The following is a 23,016-nucleotide window of genomic DNA, read 5'->3' as shown; positions in this document are numbered from 1 at the left end:
TGGACTGTGGGGATTGTCCAATCAGGTGCTCAGCGTGTGCGTCATAGGGAAAGGGCAACATTTGTTTCCATTACTCTGTGTAGTGAGAGTGGCAGGCACGGATGGACAGACTCACTGTTTTGGTAGTCGGTGATGCCTTTGTGGAAGATCTGTTCCAGTATAACGTTGAAAAAGGCTTTCATTGTGATTTTAATTTGGAGGGAATGCTCTGGCGATATGTGCAATTTTAGCGGTCTGCTTGCAGTATGTCAACGAGTGGCCACTGCTGCAACTGTATATGGTGTGGCCGTGCACTATGGAGCATTGCATTTGGGTTCCATGCCTTGTTCCCATGTGCGCTGTCAACTGAAGAAGTTGATGAAAGCAGTGAAGGGCATTTTTCCCACTGCGTAGGTTCTTTTCTCATGTATTCATCACAAATAGTATGAGATTATTCCAATGATTGTTGTCGCCAGCCAGAGGTCGGAAGGGGTCTAATCAACAGAAGCATGTGTGATTTCTTGAGTGCTGCTGGGATGTTCTCCTGTGAGAACGACATTGGTTCTCGATATACACCTTTTCAAAGCTAATGGAATTTCTTTGTCGAACAGTGGCAATGATATTTTGTTTTCCTATCTGCAGGCTGCACTGAAGACCCTATTGTAAGAATGAGCTGAACTACAAAACGCATACCTTTTGAAAACCGCAGACAAAGGTGTTTCTATGGAGGAACCTTTTTAAATATTTTTTTTTTTTTAAAAGGGCTCTTTTCAGAGCCGCCACTAGTAACTAGGTCCCCTACCCTGCCTGAAATGTATTCCCCCCACTCCCGCACAGTGTCAGCGGACATCGCGATAGTTGCAGGGTTGCACGTGTCACATATGCCCCTTTTGCAGATGGCGGCCATAGAATTGGGCCTGTGGACGCTACAGAATTGGTCAATAAGATTTCTGGGTGTGAATTGTACAGTGTATTTGTCAACCGAAATGCAGAGGGTGCGGTTATGGCTGTGCTTCACGAGCCACGGCGTATGGTTTTTGGGGGGAGTTGTAAATACATCGATTGAAAACACTGCAGTGGCTGCTCATTTTGGATGTATCATGTGGATTTGTACTCCTATGGAGTACCTACAATGAAGTGACTGATTTTGGTTTGTCTGTGTTAGACTTCAGTGACACGCGATCATGACATTATTGCTCATCATTGTGGAGAGAATTGCACAACATGTTACACGACTTCCAGTGCAGTTTGCACAGGTCATGCGTCTGTTTCCAATCTCCTGCATAATTTGTTTTATCCCATTACGCAGACAGATGTTGCTGCGTTATTTTTCATTTTGTCCGCAAATGGACAAAGAGCGGTACATTGTGAAGTCATTTGTGCCTTTTTACAAAATGTGCCGATGTCGTACATTACAAATGGGAATATGACGTTTCACAGCACGAAGAGTTTTCCCCACAAATAGCATTCCTCTTAATATTCCTGTCATTCCGATTCCTGCACGCCCTATTAAAATTGCCTTGCTGTCCTTGGAAGTGTAGGAGGCATTTTTGTAGTAGGTGTTGCGCACTTAAACTTACTGCAACACGTAAAAAAATAATTCTACAGCGAGCCCTTTCTACCAGATTCCACTACAGTGTTTTCCACAGTACCACGCCTCCCTTTATTTAGCGTACAATCTGTGCAGCGTATCGAGTGCGCGGCACCCTGCATCCATTCATTGTCCATTCCATTGTTCAACTCTGAAAGGAGCTTTCTTTACAACTTTTTTCCTTTTCCAGTTGATTTCTATTTATTTTGGTCTTGTCACAGACGCCACTGAAGGAACGAAAGGCAAGGGCAGGTTCGGAAGGGGCAGCACCTACAGGGATACCATAGGGGACGCGTAGAGGGAGGGCAATGTTGGGTGGACCTCACTTAAATAGCTGCCAGTCATTGTCGTGCTCCTGGACGGACCCTTCCCAAGCACTTCCAAGTAGCTTCCCTCTGTAGAGTAATGCTTTGCAGTACATTCACAGTACAATGCCCTTTGGCAGGTAAGCTTCATTAGCGGAGCACATGGTCTGCAAGATATGTTTTAAAGCTCCGGTTCCCTACAGGTGTGTCCCTGTTGGCCGCAGCCTATGTGGAGAATGCTGTACATGAAATTACCAAACTGTATTGTTGGAAGGGTAGTACCCTGCCCACTGGTCCTTTATGCTTCGATTGCAGTTCTCATCAAATGCAGTACGGACACTTCATGGTACGCAGTTAGGCGTAGGACGAGCATGCACAGAGATGAATGAATTCTGAAATATGCTTACAACAACGAGAAACACAGCTTCAATACATGGAGAAGGAAGATAATTATTAAGCAACACACATGCGGATATAGTACTTTTCTAACCACCACTAATACTGTTTACGCTCCGAAGAATCTGTTTGCTTACTTCTCTCAACATGCACTAGTATGTTAGTGACCAAGCCGCACCAGCTTTGCGATTTTGCAGACTCACTACAGTCACACCTGCAGTTAAATGGTTTCTCCAACTCTACGACCCGCACGCAAACCCTTGACACTTTCTGTCAGTGTTCAGTGCAGAGCCAGTGTGGCCGTTTCACGGGTCATCGAAAGGAAAGCAGCACATCAATCAAACTATTGTGACCTTTAACACGCCCACCGTACACTGGAGGTTGCTGTTCCTTGTTTTCCAGTGGGCCTCATACAGGCTTGGTGCACCAATAAATTGGTCGCTTTGCAGAGCAACCCGCGTAGTTGTAGAGACTAATTGAAATGCGGTAGCCTACCGTATAAATCCGTAGGGCTGGTGACGGGGGCGCTGTTGCCAGCACACAGAGGATGGCTTCCTGTAGTATATATAGCCTATTGACTTTTGCGAACCCCTTTGCCATGTGCTCTTTGGTGGAATATCTCCAATAAGGGACCCATTAGTCATCACAGTTCTCTTTCATAAAAGCGATCCATTGTGCGTTTAGGTTTTTGGGAGCATCCTCCAAATGGGAGTGTAAATTCAGATCACTGACCATTCTAGTGTTCATAATATCTTGGGCCTTTGTTATAAGGATAAGTGTGTTATCAAAGTCTCAAAAATCTAGCACTACGTTCCAGTATGTTTTAATAAGGGTGATCTTCCTTGTTAAGATCTGGCTTTTAACTACTTGATTAAGTTGCTTTAGCATGACCCAGGGTACTACCACTAGGCCAGAACTCATTTTTACTGCTACTAAGAGGCCCAACGTGGGCCGTCCTTTAGATGCTCTTATTGCCGGATTTAAGGCAATTTGGTGGTCATACCACGTCAGGAAATCTCGTAGCCATGTCTCTACTATGTCTGCCATATTTAAGTAGGCCTTACAAGTATCCAAAGGGTGGGGAAAACCCTTGGGTATTCCAACTTGCCAAACCGATTTGGCAGATTGATTTAGCTTGGGATGGTTATGCTCGCATTGCGCCACAACAGCAAGATCCCTGAGTTTTTGGAATCACCACTTGCCACCTGCCCTAGTGACCTTTTGGTTTATCGGCCCATCCTCTTGCAATGGGATGATGGCACAATTGGTGTTTCTCGACTCTTTTTATTAGTGTTTGTCATGATATCCATTTTATCTTGCAATTAAAAAGCCCAATTCATATACTTCAGCTCTCGCCTTCCAAATGGTATTTGACTCCCAATTGTATCCAGAGTCTACTATTTAAATCGGTTTCATCTAAAAATTCAACCTGTTGGGATGTCTATAGATATGTCTTCTAGACTTGGCACGTCCCCAAAATAGAAAGTATGCTAGTTCTTTTCAAATCCTTTTTAGGATACAGGGTGAGCCAACAAGTGATAATCAACTGGTAGTTCAACGGTTGCAGTTTATTTGGCCCCTGAACTTCATTTTCTTTTTATTTATTATATTTTATAAACTCACCAAAACACAGAACAAAAGGCTCTAATACAATGTTCATCATTTCTACACATAAGTGTATGCTCACCCATTGATATATGGCATGTATAATGCACCTATATACAAGTGTTTCAAGGCATGATTAGGCAAGGGAGGGTAAATGGAGGGAAGACCGAGGAGAGAGAGCGGATCCTCCATCCTGATGACCCTACAGACCCTGTGCCAAAAGTGGATACCGAATGTCACCAGGTAGGGGTGTTCCTGGCGGGTGCCGGTAGAGATCCAAAGGTGAGCTCTCAGGGCCCTACGCCGCAAAGCGGGCTGCAGCAATGCTGTCTGTCATTGGTTCATCAGCTATCTATTTCACTGTGTGCTGTAATTGGCATGCTAGGAAATACAGTTCGAAATTCGGCACCCATAATCCGCCCTGTAATGTGTTCAGTGCCACCCTGTTTCGACCTTCCTGCCACAGGAAACCCCTGCACAACTTCTCTATTTCCCGACAGAACCACTTCGGAATGTCATATGGTACATTACCAAAGCAGTGAATGAGTCGTGGCAACGCCACCATTTTCAGTAATGCCACCCTACCCATCACCGAGAGGGGCAGTTTACTCCAGAAGTCCATGGAAGCTACAAGACCAACCTTGGCACGTACTGTGTTGTCTTCGTGTTCCAGTAAAGGGTCCTGATGTATGTTGATAACCAAAAGAAGCTCCTGTGCCAGGGCAGGGAGAGGTCTGGCAAGTCCTCCGCCTCCCTCTTAGTGGTAGCCACCAGCGGGAACCAGCATGATTTCCCAGTGAGCATGCTGGAGTTGTCCATCACCTCCAGTATATACGGCAGGTTCACCTCGGGGTTTCACGTCTAAAAGCACATCTCCTCTCCAGATGTTTTGCATAACTGAATTTCCCAAACCTATCCCATTGTGCTAAGCCTGTTTGTTTCAGTGCAATTATCTCCTCCAGGCCTTCCTTGCCTATCGGGGCCTCCCCTCTCCTTCCTCTTCAATTTGCTCTGTTTTCTCCAAATCCCTCATCAAGACCTTCTGTGCACCCCCTGATTCTGCCATCATCACCCCTCTGATAAACTTTATATGCCTCCCAGACCCTACTCACCTTTTGCACGCTCCCCTCATTCACTGTCATATATTCACCGGTGCTCTGTCTAACGTGCTCTGCAAACGCATTATCCTGTAACGCTCCACTCCAGTCTCCATGTGGGAATTGGCAGCCTTGGAGCGAACACCTTGCACCTTGCCACCAGTGGTGAGCAATCTGATAATATTCTGTCCAAGTACTCCGACTCCCTAAATTCATCCCCCCTTCCACCCATGTGAACATATGGTCTATCCTGGTATATACTTTGTGGCACTGAGTAATGGTAATATCCCCTTTGCATCCCATGCTCAACCCTGTAAATTTCCTGCAATTCAGAGTGCTCCACTAGCGAGTTCAGAACCTTAGCTGGTGGGGATGGCTGCCTTGGCTTGGTGTCCGACCTATCCACCACCAAATCTCTCGTACAGTTGCAGTCCCCTCCCCAAATCAAGGTGCCACCTGTGTATGGGCCTAATCTTGCATACAGGGACCTGAAGAACACCGTAGCATCATGGTTAGGAGCGTGGGTGATAACTATACAGACCTCGCGGTTTTCTAGCAGCCCATCTCATCCTGCCCTCATTGTCAGTCTTCGTTGTCAACATTCTGAATGGTATGTGGGGGGCTATCCAGATGAGGACCCCTCTCGCATATGCCGAATAAGTAGAGCCCACCAGGACTCCTCCCCACGCCCTATCCAGGTTATTTTGCTTCTGCCCATCTTGGTGTGTATCCTGTAATAGTACTATCCCAACCTTGTTTTTCCGGATATACGTGCCAAGTCTTAAGTTTCACGTAGTTGAGTCCTCTGACGTTCCATGTCGTGATTCTGACCATGTTGGATCCCATGGCTTGTGTCTAAGATGTTAACAGGAGTTTGACGCATTCTACAATTAGTTTTGGTAGGCTTCCCTTACTCATCCCTCTCCCCACTCTCCCTCCCCACAAACACAACTCGTCCCGCTATGCAAAGCATGCTGGGATAATCCCATTTCCGCTCCATTCAACCTGGTCGCAAGACTAGTTTCCTGGTGCCCTACGGGCAGGCTCTATACCGAGCCCCTTGATTCCCCTATGGGGGGGGGTGTCTGGGTCTGCGTTGGCGTGCCCTCCACCAAGTGTCCGCGATACTGTCTTGATCACACTATTATGACCTCATCACATCTAGACAGTACATTAAATTGTTCCCTTAAGTGGTGAGGTTGGGCTCTGCTCATCCTCTTGCTTCTGGATCTTGCATTGCGACATCGCGTCCCGCTTCTGCTATCAGGGCAGTCCTGCATCTTGGCTGAGATCCGGATCCTCTGGCAACTGTGTCCTATCCCTCCTTTCTTGTGTTTCCTCTGGAGATTCGAAGAAGAGGGCCCTGCCATTATGAATCACTTTAGCCTAGCCGGGTATATCCGCATGTACTTGAGTCCCTCTTTTTGTAGCTGATCCTTCGTGGCAATGAATTGGGGTCTCAGCTTCTGGACTTGGAATCTATAGTCGGGGTACACTGATACTTTTGCGGAGTCTCTTTGTATAGTCCCACCTGTCCCAGAAAAAGGCAAGATCTTTTCCTGGTCTTTATAGTTGAGCACCTTGGCTATTCTTGGTCTAGGCAGGGCACCAGGGGGTGATCTTCTGATGAGGGAGCGATGCGCTCTTTCAATTGTGAAACCCTGGGAGTGTTCTCCCGCTCCTACCTCTTGCAGCATTAGGTTTTCTACATAGTTGATGGGGACCGCTCCCACAATTACTTCTGGTAGACCAATAATATTCCTGCGGGTTCTGCCCTCCACTTCCTCTGCTCTATCTTCTGGTAGTTTAACTTTTTGCATAAGGACATCCACCTCTTTCGTTGTTTGCACTCTGGCGTATTTTCTTTCACCTGCTCTTCGAGCTTGCTTGTACAGTCCGCAAGAGCGCATACATCCTGACACAACAGTGCCACACCAATTGCCACTGCATCGATCTTGCCCTCTAGTGTGGTTTGCAGAACCCAAATTGCCTCCAGGATCTGCCTGTTCCCTGGTTCTGGGGTATCCAGGGTCTGCTGTTCTTTCATTCTGTCCTAGTCCTTCTCTCGCCGAGGTGCCTGGCTAGATGTAAAGGTTTCTAGCGTTGGCTTGTTTTTAGCCTTGCTGCCTTTGCACGCCATATTTCTACTGTTATCTTTGGGGTAAGCTCCTCCCAGCACTATGTGGGATTGCCGTCCACAGAGGTCCTCAAGCTCTGGTCTTGCGATGGCCGCTGGGTGCATGGCTAAATTATGACTTATTGTGGTGCCTCTGGCGGGCCCCTAGCCGCTATTCCACTCAGTGAGGCCTTATCTCATTGGTGGCCCCATATTGTTCAGCTGCTATCATGTGCGAATGGGTCCAGACAAAGGGGCTGCTCTGTCTGTGGTGATCGTGGTATGATTATGTGGGTCACAGCCCACCGCGCCCCGTGTTGTCTGCCAAGGTTATGTTCCCTGGGTCTATGGTGTTTCAGCAGCTAAGAGCTAGAGTGCTCCCTGAGGTGCAGCGCGATGGTGTCCATGTTCTCCCTTCGTGTACAGTGCCTCCTTCTGCCGCCTCTTCCAGTCTTTGTCCCGTGGTCTTCCACATCTCTCTCCGGGGAGGACAATGTCTAGTGTTGTCCTCTACCACACCCCTGGCACAGTTTCTGATAATTGCCCCCCCCCTTTTGGTCTTGGCCACCTAAGGGCAGGTTTCATGTATCACCACCAGGATCCACTCCGTACTTGTGGCTCGCTTTGTCCGCGTCGCAGGTCTCCGGTCCTTTGTTCTCTCAGTGCAGCCGGCGCAATTATCACTGTTTGCTGGTCCGCTAGCTTGCCTGCACTTCTGTTCTCTTATTCGGTTCACTGCCCCCGAAGGACCATCAGGCCGCCCGACCTCCGTTACACATATGCGTCTCCCTTTGTTACACTACGCAACACACCCTTCTCAGGGCTCGCAACCCCAGGTTCCAGTGTCTGCCATTTTCTTTCCAGCACTGCAGCACCTCTTTCCTTCGGCGATCTGCGGGAGTGCGACTCGTTCACTTCTCCCTTCTCACGAAGATGCGCCGTCCCTTCCAGCATCCATATGTTCCTTTGGGAAATTTGTCTGTAATTTTGGCATCAGTTGTACTGCTGATTGATGGACGGATTACGGGAATTCAGTGCTTGCAGTGCTTGCACAGTGCTTGCATCGTCTTTACATGGCTGCTAGCCACACCCTCCCACCCAAACTTTATTATGGCTACTAGGTTGATTCTGTGTTGGAATCCAGTCACTAACTGCCATTCGCTCTATTATAGAAAGTATTTTTATTCTGAGTGTCAAAGGACCTCTCTTGTTCACAATAACTGGGCTTAGAAAGACCTATCACAGGTCTCTCTTGTTTATTGATTGATCATCTCATCTCAAAACAAAAATTGCGTTTTTAGTTCTGCTTTCTTTGCTATCTGAAGTTGCTTGTTTTCTATATTGGGATTTTTCTGACTACTCGAGAACTCGCTGCTGAATTGGTCACATTATCAGCAGCTGTGGTATTGTTATGATTTAACTAGTTGGTTCCTTGGTTCTTTTCTACAATTTCCATTAGATTGTCTAGTGGAGCATATGGTATTATTGGGATAGATTCAGATGGCATGGGCCCTTGTCTTGTCATATTTTGATATTTGTTAACAACCGCAGCCAAAGTTAACGGTCCCCAGCTTGGGTAGATTGATTGCTTTAAAAAATTGCCTGGAACTTGAACTTTGGGCTAAATGAATTTGTCCCAGATTTAGTTTTTTATTTTTTTGCTCCTTGGCATTCTTTTTCGGGGACTTTTTAGATTTACTTGTATTACTCCTGGTGAATATGGTGTAAGTTTGCTTAGGCTGGTTGTTCATTAGTTCCAAGGAATTAGAGCCTGCAGATGTCAGACGCCCTAACGTTTCCGTTTAACATTTTCGGGCTGTACAGGCCTAATTTGCTCAAACAGCACTGCACTATTAATTAGGCTTCCAACATTCAGGTTATTGGAATTATTATTGTGCCGTGTTGCTGGTGGTGCATCTCCCAGATCTTCTTCTATAGATAAATCCTTTGAGGATTCTTCATTATTTTTCTCCTGCAAGTTCTCTTGTGAGTCGCATCTTGTTGCACCAATTGAACGCTCCCCCGCACTTTTAAAACAACATCTCCTATGGTTAACATTGGGGTCTGAGAGTACTTCTCTTGCATTTCTAAATCTATTTGCAAAATCACTATTAAATTCAGTTGATTTTGGGACTGTTATTGGGCTTACAAACTGAGTGTAGGTCTGTAGATCCACTGATGGCTGTCTTGGCATTCCAGAGAAGCCCGCTATTACAAGGGGATCAGTCATAATGAGCTCATTTCGTTCATTTTCCGACCTCTAATCGATCAAAGGTGCAAGGAGAGACGGAGATCGGAATTCTCTGAATGCAATTGATCAAGACCACCTAAATGACCATATTGTCCGGTCTGTGGAAATGACTTTTTTGCATTGCACCAATGTATTTACAGCAGCCCTTTTCCTGGTGACCATTGGAGTGAGTGTTTGCTTTTTGAGGCGTTCGTCTGAGTTGCATTGTAATTTTAGTTGCTGCATTGTCAGATGGCATGTTCGTTTTAAGGCTTGAACTTGAGTTACAGTCCCTGAACTGACCGTGGGAGCTTGCTGTTTTGTAGGCTGTGTCATAAGATTACTTTGGAAGTCTCCCATGAGCCAAGTCTCCTGAACCTCACAGTGGAACATTCACGGAGGGTCATTAGGAGTACTTGGTTTAGTGAGATCTACATTTCTCGTCATTGTAGTCCCTAAGACGGTGATTGAATTCCATCTAGCTAAAATGGGGGATAAGATGCGATGATATGATCGCGCCCTGGCCCCTGATCCCCATCAAGGCATTCCTGGGAAAATTGATCGTAGTTATATCGCCAAATTGCATTCTCCTGGGCTGACGCATTTCATACTCTACCTAAGGTTTGATATTCTACCGGTCTTGACCCACACCAGACCTTGGGTAGAAATTCCTAGAGATGAGAATCTGTAGGCTATGTGGAGGAGCAATTGAGACTGTATGACACATCCTGGCCCAATGTATTAGATTACAATGCCTGTATGGCAAAGTATAGAAATGTAAAATCTGACCAATTCTGGAGCCTACTGTGCGGGGCTGAATCCCTTGTTATTGGCGCTGGAGCGTACCATATTTGGAATATAGAGAAAACTAGATTATGTGATTGAATTGTTTCTCGCGTTGTCTTAGATATGGAAATCTTAACATGTACACAATGAATTGTTCGGAAGTCACATTTTATATTGTTTTTTATTTCATTAATGATATATGTAGTGTAAAGGGTTAATTAACCATATGCACTTAATTAAAAAAAAGAATCCCATCCGACATATCAAAACCCGCTTCTGTCTCATCTAAATTAATCATCTATACAGGTATAGAGTGTGTGTGTGTGTGTGTGTATAGTATACCAATTCCGTATTACAAACTCAAACAAGATTCCAGAAAATTCATTAATATGACTACACCAATTATTTCACAAAGGTAAATAAAAGACATTAAAATCCAAACCTCCATAATTAAAAATATATATAAACCTAAACTCATAGTTTTAAAAAATACTTTATCCTAAGTTCTTCGTGGGTCAATAAATTAAAGTACATTCTAATATACCAGGGACGTTCCTTTAAAATTACCAGTAGCTAATGTTACTGCCACATAGGTCGTGAATTTCACTCTAAAGGAAGGGCCAAGGCAAGAGTAGTTGGATGAATTGTTCACTCCATATCGCGTTCCTATTTCATGCAAGGGATTTCATCGCTCCAATTTCTTCATGCTCACTCCACCAGAGCAGCAGCATTGGTGGTCCATCATAAGTCAGACATAAGCCACAGAAGTCCCCCACCCACATTCATTTTGGCAGTCACTTCTTGGGTGCTTCCTCCAGACCGGATAAATGTGTTGGGCAAGGAGTTTTTCACCTATTCACTTGACCCTGGTTGGCATTTTCATCTTTTCTAGGTTTATACTGTTTATTTTATGCTTAAGGAAAACCGAACGTCATGTTGATATCTAACCCTAACCTTCCTATACAATACCCAACCTTCCACCCTTGCAAGTATATGCATTTTCCATCCTTATTAGCATAGAAGTAAAATCTATCCGTGTCTGGCAGTTAGTGACACGCTATTCAACACACTATTCATAAATGCAGATTTGTTTAGTGTATTCAGGTGTGAAGGAGGGCACGCAAGGGCTAAGGGAACCAGAATCGACAGGAAGGTAAATTGTTCTCGGTATACTTCCTTGGCTTGAAAGGTTTCAGGCTTCCGTATGTCCGCTCTTTTTCATTCTCAAAGTGAAGATTGAAGATGGTTTGCTTTTTAAAAAATACTTCAAATACTGGAAGGCTATAGGTGACTCTTTTTAATATCTGATGCTCAAACTTGGTGGAATTTGAGATTAGTTGTATCTCGGGGAATAAAACGCATTTGTGCTTCTGAATATCATTTGATGTTTGATAGCTTTTTGTTGTGCCTATGAAATGACCAGAAAGGTTAGTGAATTGCAGGTTTTAGCAGCTGGCCAAACGTATGCAACTTCGTGATGGTTAATGTAATTACATGGGATACTTAAAATAGCTGCTACCTTTTCAAATTATGCCTAATTAGTTAGGAATCACATGGCACACTTGCCACATAGTTGCATACAATCTACTGGGTGTGCTGAATAAGACCTGTATGCTGTCTGTAACGTTACCCACAAACCTGGCTTAATTAAGCTATGCAGCAATTCAATGTAGTCTTTGCTATACATATCCCTTTACTGTATGGCGTTATTTTAAACTATTATATTTTAAATGCCACATTTTTACCTGGAACTACTATACTAATGCCATTTGCATGAAACCCTAATTTCTCCTGGAGGTGTTCTTTTAAATCTCTACAGAGTCCTTCTGTTGCATTTTACCTTCCTCCTCTCTGAGGCAGAAGTAATACTTTATCTACTGCATCCTAAGGGAGCATTAGGTGATTCTTTCACAGAAAGATGCATGTTATGGGTACCTAAATATTTGTTGCTTAGAGGATAGCTAATTATTTGCTGCATACAGGATCTCTTTTGAATGGTGACTCTTGTATAATGTTATGAGGCAGCATACGGGAATACTACAGACAAAATTCACTACAGCACGTTTTTTGATCAATGTTCCAATATGGTGTATCTGCAAAAAAGCCACCTGGTCTGCATGTGTAGAGGAGGAGCCAAGTGACTCTTGCAGAAGTCCCGCCCCTTTTTCACCCATATGTTGGAAACCGGAAATTGCGACATGCACGACGCCAGGAATGGTACCTATCCCGTTAAGAATCCTTGAAGCTTGGTATCCATTGAGAAAGCCCTATATGATGTACCCATAGAGAAATTACAGTCTCTTGAGGGAGGTCGTTGAAATATGAAGCAAGGAAGGCAAGAGCCTGGTGACGTCACGTGAAGCAAAGATGACCAGGGGTCAAGTCCTAAAAAAAAAAGTGGGGGGGGGGCTCATTAACATACCAATTGATTGTGGCATCACCAGAAATTGGCATATCAAGGTACCCTCTGAAAAAAGTGGGGCGACTCCGTCCACCTGCGTGTACCTTCAACTTGAGCCCTGAAGATGCTGCACCACAAAGAGATGCCGAAGAAGAAAGTACATAGACCTTATAGATTCTGATGACAAAACAAAGAATTGAGTGACGTTTCATGTGTGGAATCAAGATTGCACATAGGAAAAGCACTGAAGAAAATGCAAGCCGTTTTATAAATGTACAGATGCTGAAACACAAGTAGACTAATCATGAAGGCTAGCTATGTAGTGAATAGACTGAAGGCGGTGCCACCATTGTATATATGTATATAGAATCTGGATGATCCACCTTGTTTTAAGCAAACTAGGACTGCATGAACAGAAGGGCTGAAATTGTGGCGCAGTAGAAGAATTGAAGGCTTGTCTGGCCCAATGTCAAGAGATGGGTTAGTCAAGAAACTGGTTATCTATTCAAGAAGATGCAATGCCTTCCTGCATTCCGGGAGCAGGAGCTCTCCAACGCGTGCATCAAATGCAAGCAGGTCTCCGCAACAAAGGTTCAGCTATGCTGACTAGAAGGGTGCAGGACCAAAGATACAATCAATAATTCTAGGCAATAGTTTGGCTAGGTCGAGTGGATGAGTGCAGCCGGCCCAGCCCAGCCTCTGAGTCATTGTTTACACTTGCACATGTACTTTCTTAGCCAGTTTAGTTAAACCTCTGCCTCTGCGACCTTGATTGCATTTGCTCTTGCACCTACCTAGCCGGTATAGCTGAATCATTGCTACTGAGTCATTGACTACATATATCATATTAGCACTTAGTATCTAGGTGACTCTTATTACCAGATTGCTCCTACATGCTAATGCCTCTAGCATACATTGTTTCACACCTGTTACCAACTGCTCCCACCAACTACTAATGTGGTATCTTAGATAGGCCTCCTTATATAACTATGTATCTACCAGCCATTTACACAGTCCTACTGAGGACTATCCTACATCTATTCATTATGCTAGATGTTAACCTACCTAACACCCTGCCTCCTCTGACCTCGGTAATACATCTGACCTGTAACTCTCCGGCCAATACCTATATCCTAGCCATGGATCCCTTGAGACATCCACCTCTGCATCACGTCCATGTGATACATTTAGTAGAAACCTTAGACTCCGCGCCAGGCTAACCAAACTGCATGAACCTCCCCGTAGGTCTCTTCCCCCTACCAACATCAGAACTAACTTCCAGCAGATCTGCAATCCTCGCTATTTTAGACTACCTCCTTCACCCAATTCCAATACTTGCCCTACTCAGAACAATAAACTCACTACATCTAATACACCTACTGCTCCATCCCCCCAAGCCACAGAAGTCTCCAAGACCCCAACTATTGTTGGAGCACTCCTGAACGTGAGATCGCTTGTCGCCCATGCCCTAGACATTGCCGACCTAATCTCAGAAGGCAACCTTGACTTTCTCGCGATCAGAGACTTGGCTATACAATGCAGCAGGACCTTCGCTCATGCTAGCCATCCCGGATGCCTACAAGATAATCAGAAATGACCGAGAAGGTGCAAGAGGCGGCGGCATCGCCATAATCTCCTAAACAAGCCTCTCACTCCGACTAGTACCTACCCAATCGATCCAATACTGCGACTTACTCAGACTAGTACCTACCCAATCGATCCAATCCTGCGAGACTTTATCTGCTAAACTCCAGATAAATAATAATAAAACTCTCACCATCCACCTTTTATATAGACCAACAGGCCCCTTAGGCACCTTTGATGAGGATCTCCACAACCTTCTCACTAATAACCTCAAACCTTGTTCTCAAATAATCCTCCTTGGGGACTTTAACTTAGGTTTCCATGACACCACGGATACTAATGCTACAGTGGTAGCCAACACTATTCACGCACTAGGCTTATCTCAAAGAGTTGACAAGTCTACGCTTCTGAAGGGAAGAACGCTAGATTGGATAGCCGACTGTAACTGCTCAGCCACTATCCTATCCATAAGACCCCTACCTTGGACAGACCATTCTTTAGTGTCCTTTAACCTAGCCACGTCTAGACCTAATCCCACAATCCTTCCAATAGCACTGCCTTGCTTAACCAGAAATAAAAAATGCATTACGGTAGAGAAAGTGATCCCAGCTATATCACCGAACCTCAATGCATTATCAGCTAATCTAAGCCCCAGCACCTTAGTACAAGAATTCAATAATATCATGCTCATCACCCTAGATAAACTGGCACCTCTCAAACTCAGACCAAGCAAACCAAAAGCCCACCTAAACAAATGGTTTACTCCACAATTAAGAGACTTGCGCATCTTGAAAAGAAAAAGTGAAACCACCTGGAGGCTCTGTCCTTCAGTCGACGACAAAGCCAAACTAACCTCTCTCCTCACTTTACAAAAAAGAAGTTTGCCAGCCAAAACGTAACTCGTATGATGACCGTATAGCCAACTCTAATTCCAGCATGAAAGAGCTCTTTTCTATTCTAAAGGAACTTGAGTCGCCGATCGCCACACCGGACGCCTGTACCAAAGACAAACCTTGGTGCACAGACATCCAGCAAGCCCTAACACATAAAATTATTACTCTCCAAAATAAAATCCAGCCAAAAAAAGTACTTAAAATTCAGGATTCGCCTAAAATGCCCAACACCAATAATCTATTGGCGCACAGTGATTCCTTCCACTTCTCTAAATTGACCACCTTGGAAGTAGAAAAAATTATCCTGTCGCTAAAACCATCTAACTGTAAAGGTGACCTCTGCCCAGCACATTTAATAAAAGACGCTGCCAGAGAATTATCGCCCTTTATCACCAAACTGATTAACGCCTCCTTTGCCTCAGCCACCATCCCTGCCAACCTTAAACAGTCCTGGGTACTCCCCCCTACTTAAAAAGCAGACATTAGACCGCCTCATCCCTACTAATTACCGCCTTATTACTACGGTACCATTTCTTATCAAGATTCTGGACAAAGCTGCTTATAACCAAATTCAAAAGCATCTAGAACTACACAACCTCCTAGGAGAGACACAATCAGGCTTCCGTCCCTTACATGGAACTGAAACTGCCCTTATTGACTTGACATCCCAAATTGACGAGCTACAAGACCAAGGGAGAACAGTACTTCTGCTACTCCTTGACCTCTCAGCCGCCTTTGATTTGGTGAATCACAAAGTCCTCTGTAGTCACCTGGATTCCGCCGCCCATTTCTCCCCGGAAGCCATCAGATGGATTGAGTAATTTCTGAGTGAACGAACGATGAGTCTTCTCCCCGTCGGCAGCGGCAGATCCCACCCATATCTTATGCGGTGTCCCCCAGGGCTCCTGCGTCTCCCAACTCTATATAACATCTTCACCAAGCCCTTGTTTGATGATTTGGACCATCTCGGTATCACCTACACTAATTATGCAGATGATACACAGATCCTCCTCCCGGTTTCTGGGGATCATGCGAAAGACACGGAATTGGTGAACAGGGTATATCTCATCATCCAGGCTTGGATGGCCACTCATGGCCTCTGTCTGAACGATGATAAGACAGAGTTGATTATCCTGGGCACTCAAAATAATATAAAAAAATTAGGTCAGGAATTCTGCTCATTTAACATAGATGGGAATATCATCCAAGTGTCCAAGGACGTAAAAACCCTGGGATTCTATCTTGATTCCACCCTATCTCTTGACAAACAGCTAAAATCCCTTGCCTCCTCCACGGCTTACACGTGCAAATTGATAAGAGCCGGTAAACCGTTCCTTTCCAACAAGAGCTGCTTAATCCTGGCTAGAGCCTTAATACTCTCTAGGATTGACTACTGCAACGCTCTCTACTCCGGAGCGAATAAAACTATAACGCAAAGACTACAAATATTACAAAATATCCCCCGAGAGCAGCACTAGGCATAAACAAAAGATCCCACATCTCTGCCGCCAGACGCCATCACAACTGGATGACCACTGAGAACAAAATAACACTTAAGATGTTATCCCTGACCCATGAAGCCCTCAATAACTCCGCCCCCAAATACCTGATTGACATGTTCCACGGGAGAACATCCCTCAGACCGACTAGAGCTGTCAATTCAAATTGCCTGACAATACTGAACTTTAGATTTAAGACGATCAGTGGTAATAGCTTTCAGGTAAAGGCTGCAAAGACCTGGAACTCACTACCACAAGACTTGAGAGTGGACTTACCCTACCCTCGCTTTAGAAAAAATGTCATCCAACTCTTCACCTCGACTAACCTCAGCTGATCTCACATGACCTATATCACCTTCAACCCGATTGCCCGCATTCAAACCCTGTATATTTTGTATTATCTGTGTCCTGTGTATAGTTTGTAAGTATCTGTGTCCCATGACCTCACGGTATTTTCTACTGTACATTCTGCCAGGATGTAACCTGTAACTGGATTGACCTTTCTCAAATTTTGTATACTTTGTAATCACTGTATTTTATATTGTACGCTATGCTTTGATGTAACCTGTAAGCTTTGCATTTTCTTGCGACCGTGCCCTGCTACCCCTGGGTCTGGCGCGCATAAAAAGTGAATAAAACAAACAATGAACGTGAGAAGCAAGGCAAGCTCCTGTTGAGGTGCAATAGTAAAACACAGAGTGCCAGGTTTTATTAATTTAATAGTGTTAAATATGAAAGGAGCTCAAACACCGTCTCCTGTCACATGGTCTAGATGGAAATAGAACTTTGGGCAAGATGCAACATGACTAGAAGATGAGGCTGTACTCACATTCCCTTCTATTCTCAGGAGCGGTGATACTTTGCAAGGCTGAGTTCAAAGACAATTTGAATGGCAGACAGTAGGAGTGGTGATGGGTGATGGGCCAATTAGGTGGGGAGGCATGGTCAAGCTAACCCTCCAAGCACCTGGGGTACCGGCTTGTGTGCTGCTAGAGAGTAGAATATTCCAGAAGCCCTATAGTTTGAAAGCCAATGAAACATGTATTTTATGACAGCGATGATGACTTGCACCAGGGTTGGGTATAGTTACCCACCTGAGCTTAGACCCAATCACAATTCTATCACTTATAGAAAGTATACCAAGATGTTCCCCGTAGACCAACCACAATCCCAGTTAGGTCTTTCTTACTTTGCCACATAGTATGACATCAATGATAACGAGTTTTTGCTATATAACAATTCTTTTCCTGTAAATCGTTGAGCGACTTGAGCGAACGTCCGTTGTACTGTTTTAGATAATTGCAAATAAGTTATGTTTTGCCAACTTCCTGAGTCAGTCTTATTATCGGTGTCTGAGTAAATTCTGCATCCCCATCCATCCCAAATAGTGCTACCTCGCTTAAAGGGCCTATGGGTTTACATGCATAACTCTTAAAAACGAATTGTTTTACCTCGATGCTCGAGCAGCCGTCTTGTTTGTAAATCCTTCCTAAACCACACTATGGACGTTTGTTTGCCACATTAGAGCATTTCCGTAACAGTGCTGCGCTAATATCCTCCCATCTTATAAAATAGCCCTGACCGGTAAGGCCATGATTGTATTAATTGGTTGTGGAATGCTTTTATTGTCACTTTAGAGAGTGAATGTTCTGCAGAGTTTATAATCTTGATTTCTAGCAATCCATTTAGTACTTAAAGCTAAATATTAATCTATGCACAATGGCAGTAATTGTGAACTAGTGCTGCTAGGGGTAACATTTTTGTTTTAATGATTTACAGCATGTTTTTATGAGATATATTGAAGTTACAGAAGCTCTTAAAATCCAAACAAACCTCCACAAACATTTTGTATTGTTGGAAGTTTCTGATGATGTGGATATTGTTATAAAGTAGAACATCTTTTTATAACATAAGTCATTATGTTTACATATTACCTGCTTTACATGGTTGGTATGATTTTACAAAATAAATGTGTTCTTCTCTTAAGATTTCTGGATGGACACATGCACTTCCAGATATGGTCATCTCGCATCTGTTTTCAAAGGTAAGCTGCATATGATGACATTTATAGCGCGCCTATACGTAAGTGTTTCAAGGCGCGATATCCACTGAGCTTAGTAATGTTTTTTATTGCATTATGTTGCATCTGAATAGAAGTGAGTCGATGACTTAACTAGCCCTGCATACCAATGGGCATGAAGTAACATGAATGAATAAAACACTGGAGAAACCTATATGCATTCATGTGGTGGAATTGTGGGCTGCAGTATTCAACCACAAATTCCAAGTAGAAATGTATGCACACCTTATTTCCCAAGTTTTTAATATTTGATTCATTGGATAATTTTAGTAAGTAGTATGTTGGAGGACAATAGAATTTACAATGACGTTGTTCACACACTACCAATGTAATGTCCTTCAGTCATTTCAATTTGTAAAAAAAAATATCCGTGACTTTAAGTGAACTGTGTCCAAACACAAATGTTTTAATTTTGCTTGCATCCAACCGTATACACGCATTTCACCGCAGTATTTTTCGTCGCAGGTTTTTTCATCGCAGTTTTTTTTCGAAAAACTTTTTTTTTTTTGGGGGGGGTTAAAAAATTAAATATATGGATGTGGGTGTAAGGGAATTTTTTTTAAAAAGTGGGCCTTTGGGGGGTAACCCCACCAAAAAAAAAACGAGTTTTTCGAAAAAAAAGTCGATGAAAAAACCTGCGATGAAAAATACTGCGGCGAAATAACGTAGAACCGAACTTGGCCACCGTACAAGTATGAGGCGGCTTTGTCAGTCCTGCCCGATTTCAGAACTTTGTGAAGCTCACTTACACCAGAATGTTCACATTTCAGTGCAGTTTCTCTAAATCCCCATATATCCAGTCAGACAAAATGTAGTGGCTGAAAGCTGCCGATGGAAACTAGCATGTCCCAAGTGGGAGCGCTCATGAGCGGTCAAGAAATTGTATTTTATTTTATGGCTTTTATGTCGCTACAGGGTATGTAATGAACAATGATTTGATAAAGGTTAAACACGTTCCATGCAGCAGTATTAAGACATATTGGACAAGTGCCCAGAGTCTTTGACTAGAACAAACATTCTCTAGAAGAATGCTGCATTTGAGTAGAGGCTGCATGCCAGAGTCCCTCTGTACGCTTAGCTCTGCTCTCATAGCTTTGTCATTTCCCAGTTCCTGCTGTTCAGCACTACCGATTGGACAGGAAGTTTCTCTAGATGTTTTTCTTTCTTTCCTGGAAGGGAATATATAGTGGGTTTTAGTTATATTTTTTTTTGGTATTCCTTTGCTTGTTTCTTCCCTACCGATCACTGCCCCTCTTAAATGCATAGATCAGTGGGTTGCAAGAACTACATTGGATGCGGGCTGACCCAAAAACCCTGCCAATCCTGTGACTAGACATTCTAATTGATGACGCCATGTCAATACTGTCTTGGAATAAAACCAAAGACACCGAGGGGGATGTTTAAAGGAAGGGTTGGGTACCACAGGTATCGTACAGCTTTGTGCAAAGCCAAAAGTCTATGCATCTCGAGTTATTATTGAGCATGGTCTCTGCATGGGAACTGCCTTTTTTTATACTGGTTAGAAAGTTGCCTCTCTGTGACCTCACTGCCAATTCAAGATTAGGGCATGCAGGCATACACCTGTGGTACTCTTCAAAGAAAGCTGCTGAGCTGCAAGTATAGCCTGCTGTACTGGACAACAATGATGGTTCTGTCAATATTGATAAATCTTTGGTACTGTCTCAATTGGAATGAGGGAAACATGGTGGTGCAAATCATGTAGAGCTATAAACCTGAAGGCTGAGTCTACCTCACTTCTTTCAGAGTTAGTCGAACTCGCTGTAAGCTTCTGTTATTGTAAATCAGGTACTGGGGTTACGTAGGCCTGATACTGCAGTACCAAAACAGTGTAAACCTAGTTCATTTACTGAAACATTTTCTTGCCAATAATCTGTGTTAAAAGAATGGCATCTGAATTGGAGTACACCAAATGCGAATGCAGGTGATATTTATAAACACTTGTTAATGGAGGGTGTCATGAGTTTGGTGGTTTGGTTTGTACAAATAGCACTCATTTTAAATGTCACTTTCTCCAGAGGAATGTCTGCTAATCTGCCATTTTCAGAGATTACTACTGGTGGTAGTGGTGTTGCTGAAATGCCCAGAGGTGTAGCCAGGATTGTCTAACAAGTGGGGCCTTAAACTAATGTAATTGTTCCCACTGCAGTGGCATTACAATCTGTAAATTCCCACACGGTGCTGCTGAGTGGGCAGTTACAGTTTTTTGGTGGGCCTTGCCCTCTCAGGCTCTATGCCTCTGGAAATGATATGGCATTTATAATGTGCCTATACACAGGTGTTTCAAGGCGCAAAATGCCATTGGTGGAATATTAACGATACTGCTTCTGCCAGTTGTAACCCAAGAAGGTATATTTTGTAACTAGCTGGAGCACCCGTCGTTGCCTGTGTCCTGATCGAGTGGTTTCTCATGCACCCTGGAGGAGGTTGCTTATTGTCCTCACGTCAGCAAGTCTTGCTTCAGTTTGCTCTGGCATCTCATTTGCCCTGGATAAAGTTGCTTTTGTCCTCTGGTCGGCAAGTCCTGCTGCTGTTTGTTACGTTTCAGAAGCTCTTGATAATGATTTTCACTTTGCATCAGATGGAGCTTTTCCAAGTGATTGTTTTTTTTTTGTGTAGCATGTTTGTCACGCATTGGCTTCACCACATTTGAGAAAAAGTCCAAGTAAGATTGATTGTGCTCTCTTCCTGGTTCCAGTGTGTGTTTTTCTTTTTTTTTCTTTTTTTTTTTTATTTTTTTTTTTGGGGGGGGCGGTTTCATCCGCCCTCTGGTGCCTTGCTCCCCAGTGTATGTTGGTCGAACGGATTTACCAGGTGCTTCCTGTGAGAGATCATTCCCTTCTTCAGATCCCCCCTTCACTCTGGAGTGTTTGGGGGAAGATCAATGGTCACATTCCTGCGCAGCGTGCAAAGCACTTACTATCCTTACCTGGACGACTAATCGGGGCCAGTTTGCCAGAAGGTTCGATAGTCTCCAGTTAGTCTGATTAAGGTGGTGTTTGACCTAGGATTCTCAAACCTCAAAACGTCACCCCTACTCAGAACATAGTGTTTCTGTGGATAAGCTAGGGACACATGTCGGAAAGGATGTTCCTAAAATGTTCTGTGACATGTTTGCAGCAGCAGACATTGAACCACTCCACACCCCTCAAGACCTTCCACATCTGCATGGTGCTACCAGGACTCCTAACATCTTTCATGCTCATGGTACCTCTTGCCAGACTCTAGATCAGATCAACTTCGATGCAGTCAGCGAGCTCAAGGAACCAGGCAAGATCTGGTGTCATGGAAACAATAAACCAATGTAATCTGCAGCACTCCATTCAATGGTGATTAGACTCCTCCTTGAACATGTGGGACGCCACGCTAGAATAGAATTCAGTCGCTGAGAGATTCCCATATGAACTACCTGGAGCCGATTGTGATCACCTTAGTGCCAACATCATTCCAACTCGTGGTACATAACAGGGTAATGTTAATCAGAACTGACAGTTGCCCTGCAATGTTCTATATCAACAGGCATGGTGGTTTGAATCCCCCTCCGCCGCACTATGCAAGCTAGCAGAGACCCAGCATTAAGCCAGGGGACTAGTCTCAGAACCGTTAACCTGCCAGGGGATGACCATACAGGCACAGTCAGACTGAGCAGGCTGGTAACTACCTCACGTGGGAACTGCACCAAAAATCCCATTGCATAGTATTCAAGACTTTGGGCCTGCTGAAGGTGGGTCCATTTGCCAAAGATGAGGACACAATGTTGGCCTCTTGGGTGGGCCAGGGTGGGAATTCTCTGGGGGATGCATTCCATATCCATTTGGATAATCTGTGGTGCTACGCCTTTCCTCCAATCCTTCCTTTCCAAAGGTTCATTCGAAAGCTTGGGGAGTCAACTGCATGAAATAGCCCCTCATTGACCACCCAGAGTGTGGTTCTCGGACCCCAACACACCTGTCTCAACACCTACCCAATCACTGAGCCCTGGAAAAACTAGCCCTAGCAGCCTGGTTCCTGAGGAGGCAACTCTGTCACCTTGGCTCTTGCATCATAATTTACAGATAATTCAAAAAGCCTGGAAGGTGTCAACCAGATCTCAGTATAAGAGTACATGGCCTCAGTTCTGCTTCTGGCCTAGGGATAACCAGGTCAACCCGCATGCGTGCTGTCCTTAGCACATTTCACTCAGTATGTGGTGCAGATGGGTACTTGCCATACGTATCGGGTTGGAATTCAGAGAAGTTTTTTTAACATCGGCTAACCAGGTGGTTATAAATCTACAGGGGCTAGCTCCCATATATCCTACAATCAGTTGGCCACATCCGGCATGGGATCGTAATCTAGTTCTATTGACACTGGCACTTAAACCCTTTGAGCCGATCGCTTACACAGACCTTGAACTTTTCACATGGAAAACAGCAATTTTAATGGCTTTAGCTTCT

The 23,016-nt window shown here is 44.2% G+C and overlaps 1 protein-coding gene across 2 annotated transcripts in view; it reads left to right on the top strand.

Moving 5' to 3' along the window:
- Nucleotides 1-23,016, top strand: part of NDRG1 (N-myc downstream regulated 1) — a 432,144-nt gene that overhangs the window by 280,013 nt on the left and 129,115 nt on the right. For both annotated transcript variants that reach the window (XM_069621660.1, XM_069621661.1), the window contains one exon: nucleotides 18,470-18,526. In XM_069621660.1, coding sequence (XP_069477761.1) covers nucleotides 18,470-18,526 — 57 coding nt within the window. The remainder of the gene's footprint in view (nucleotides 1-18,469; nucleotides 18,527-23,016) is intronic.

The sequence above is a fragment of the Ambystoma mexicanum genome, chromosome 5q (genome assembly GCF_040938575.1).
Source record: "Ambystoma mexicanum isolate Mex_15411 chromosome 5q, UKY_AmexF1_1, whole genome shotgun sequence".
NCBI lineage: Eukaryota > Metazoa > Chordata > Amphibia > Caudata > Ambystomatidae > Ambystoma > Ambystoma mexicanum.
The sequence above is the reverse complement of the archived record's forward strand: the minus strand, read 5'-3'. Positions and strand labels throughout refer to the sequence as shown.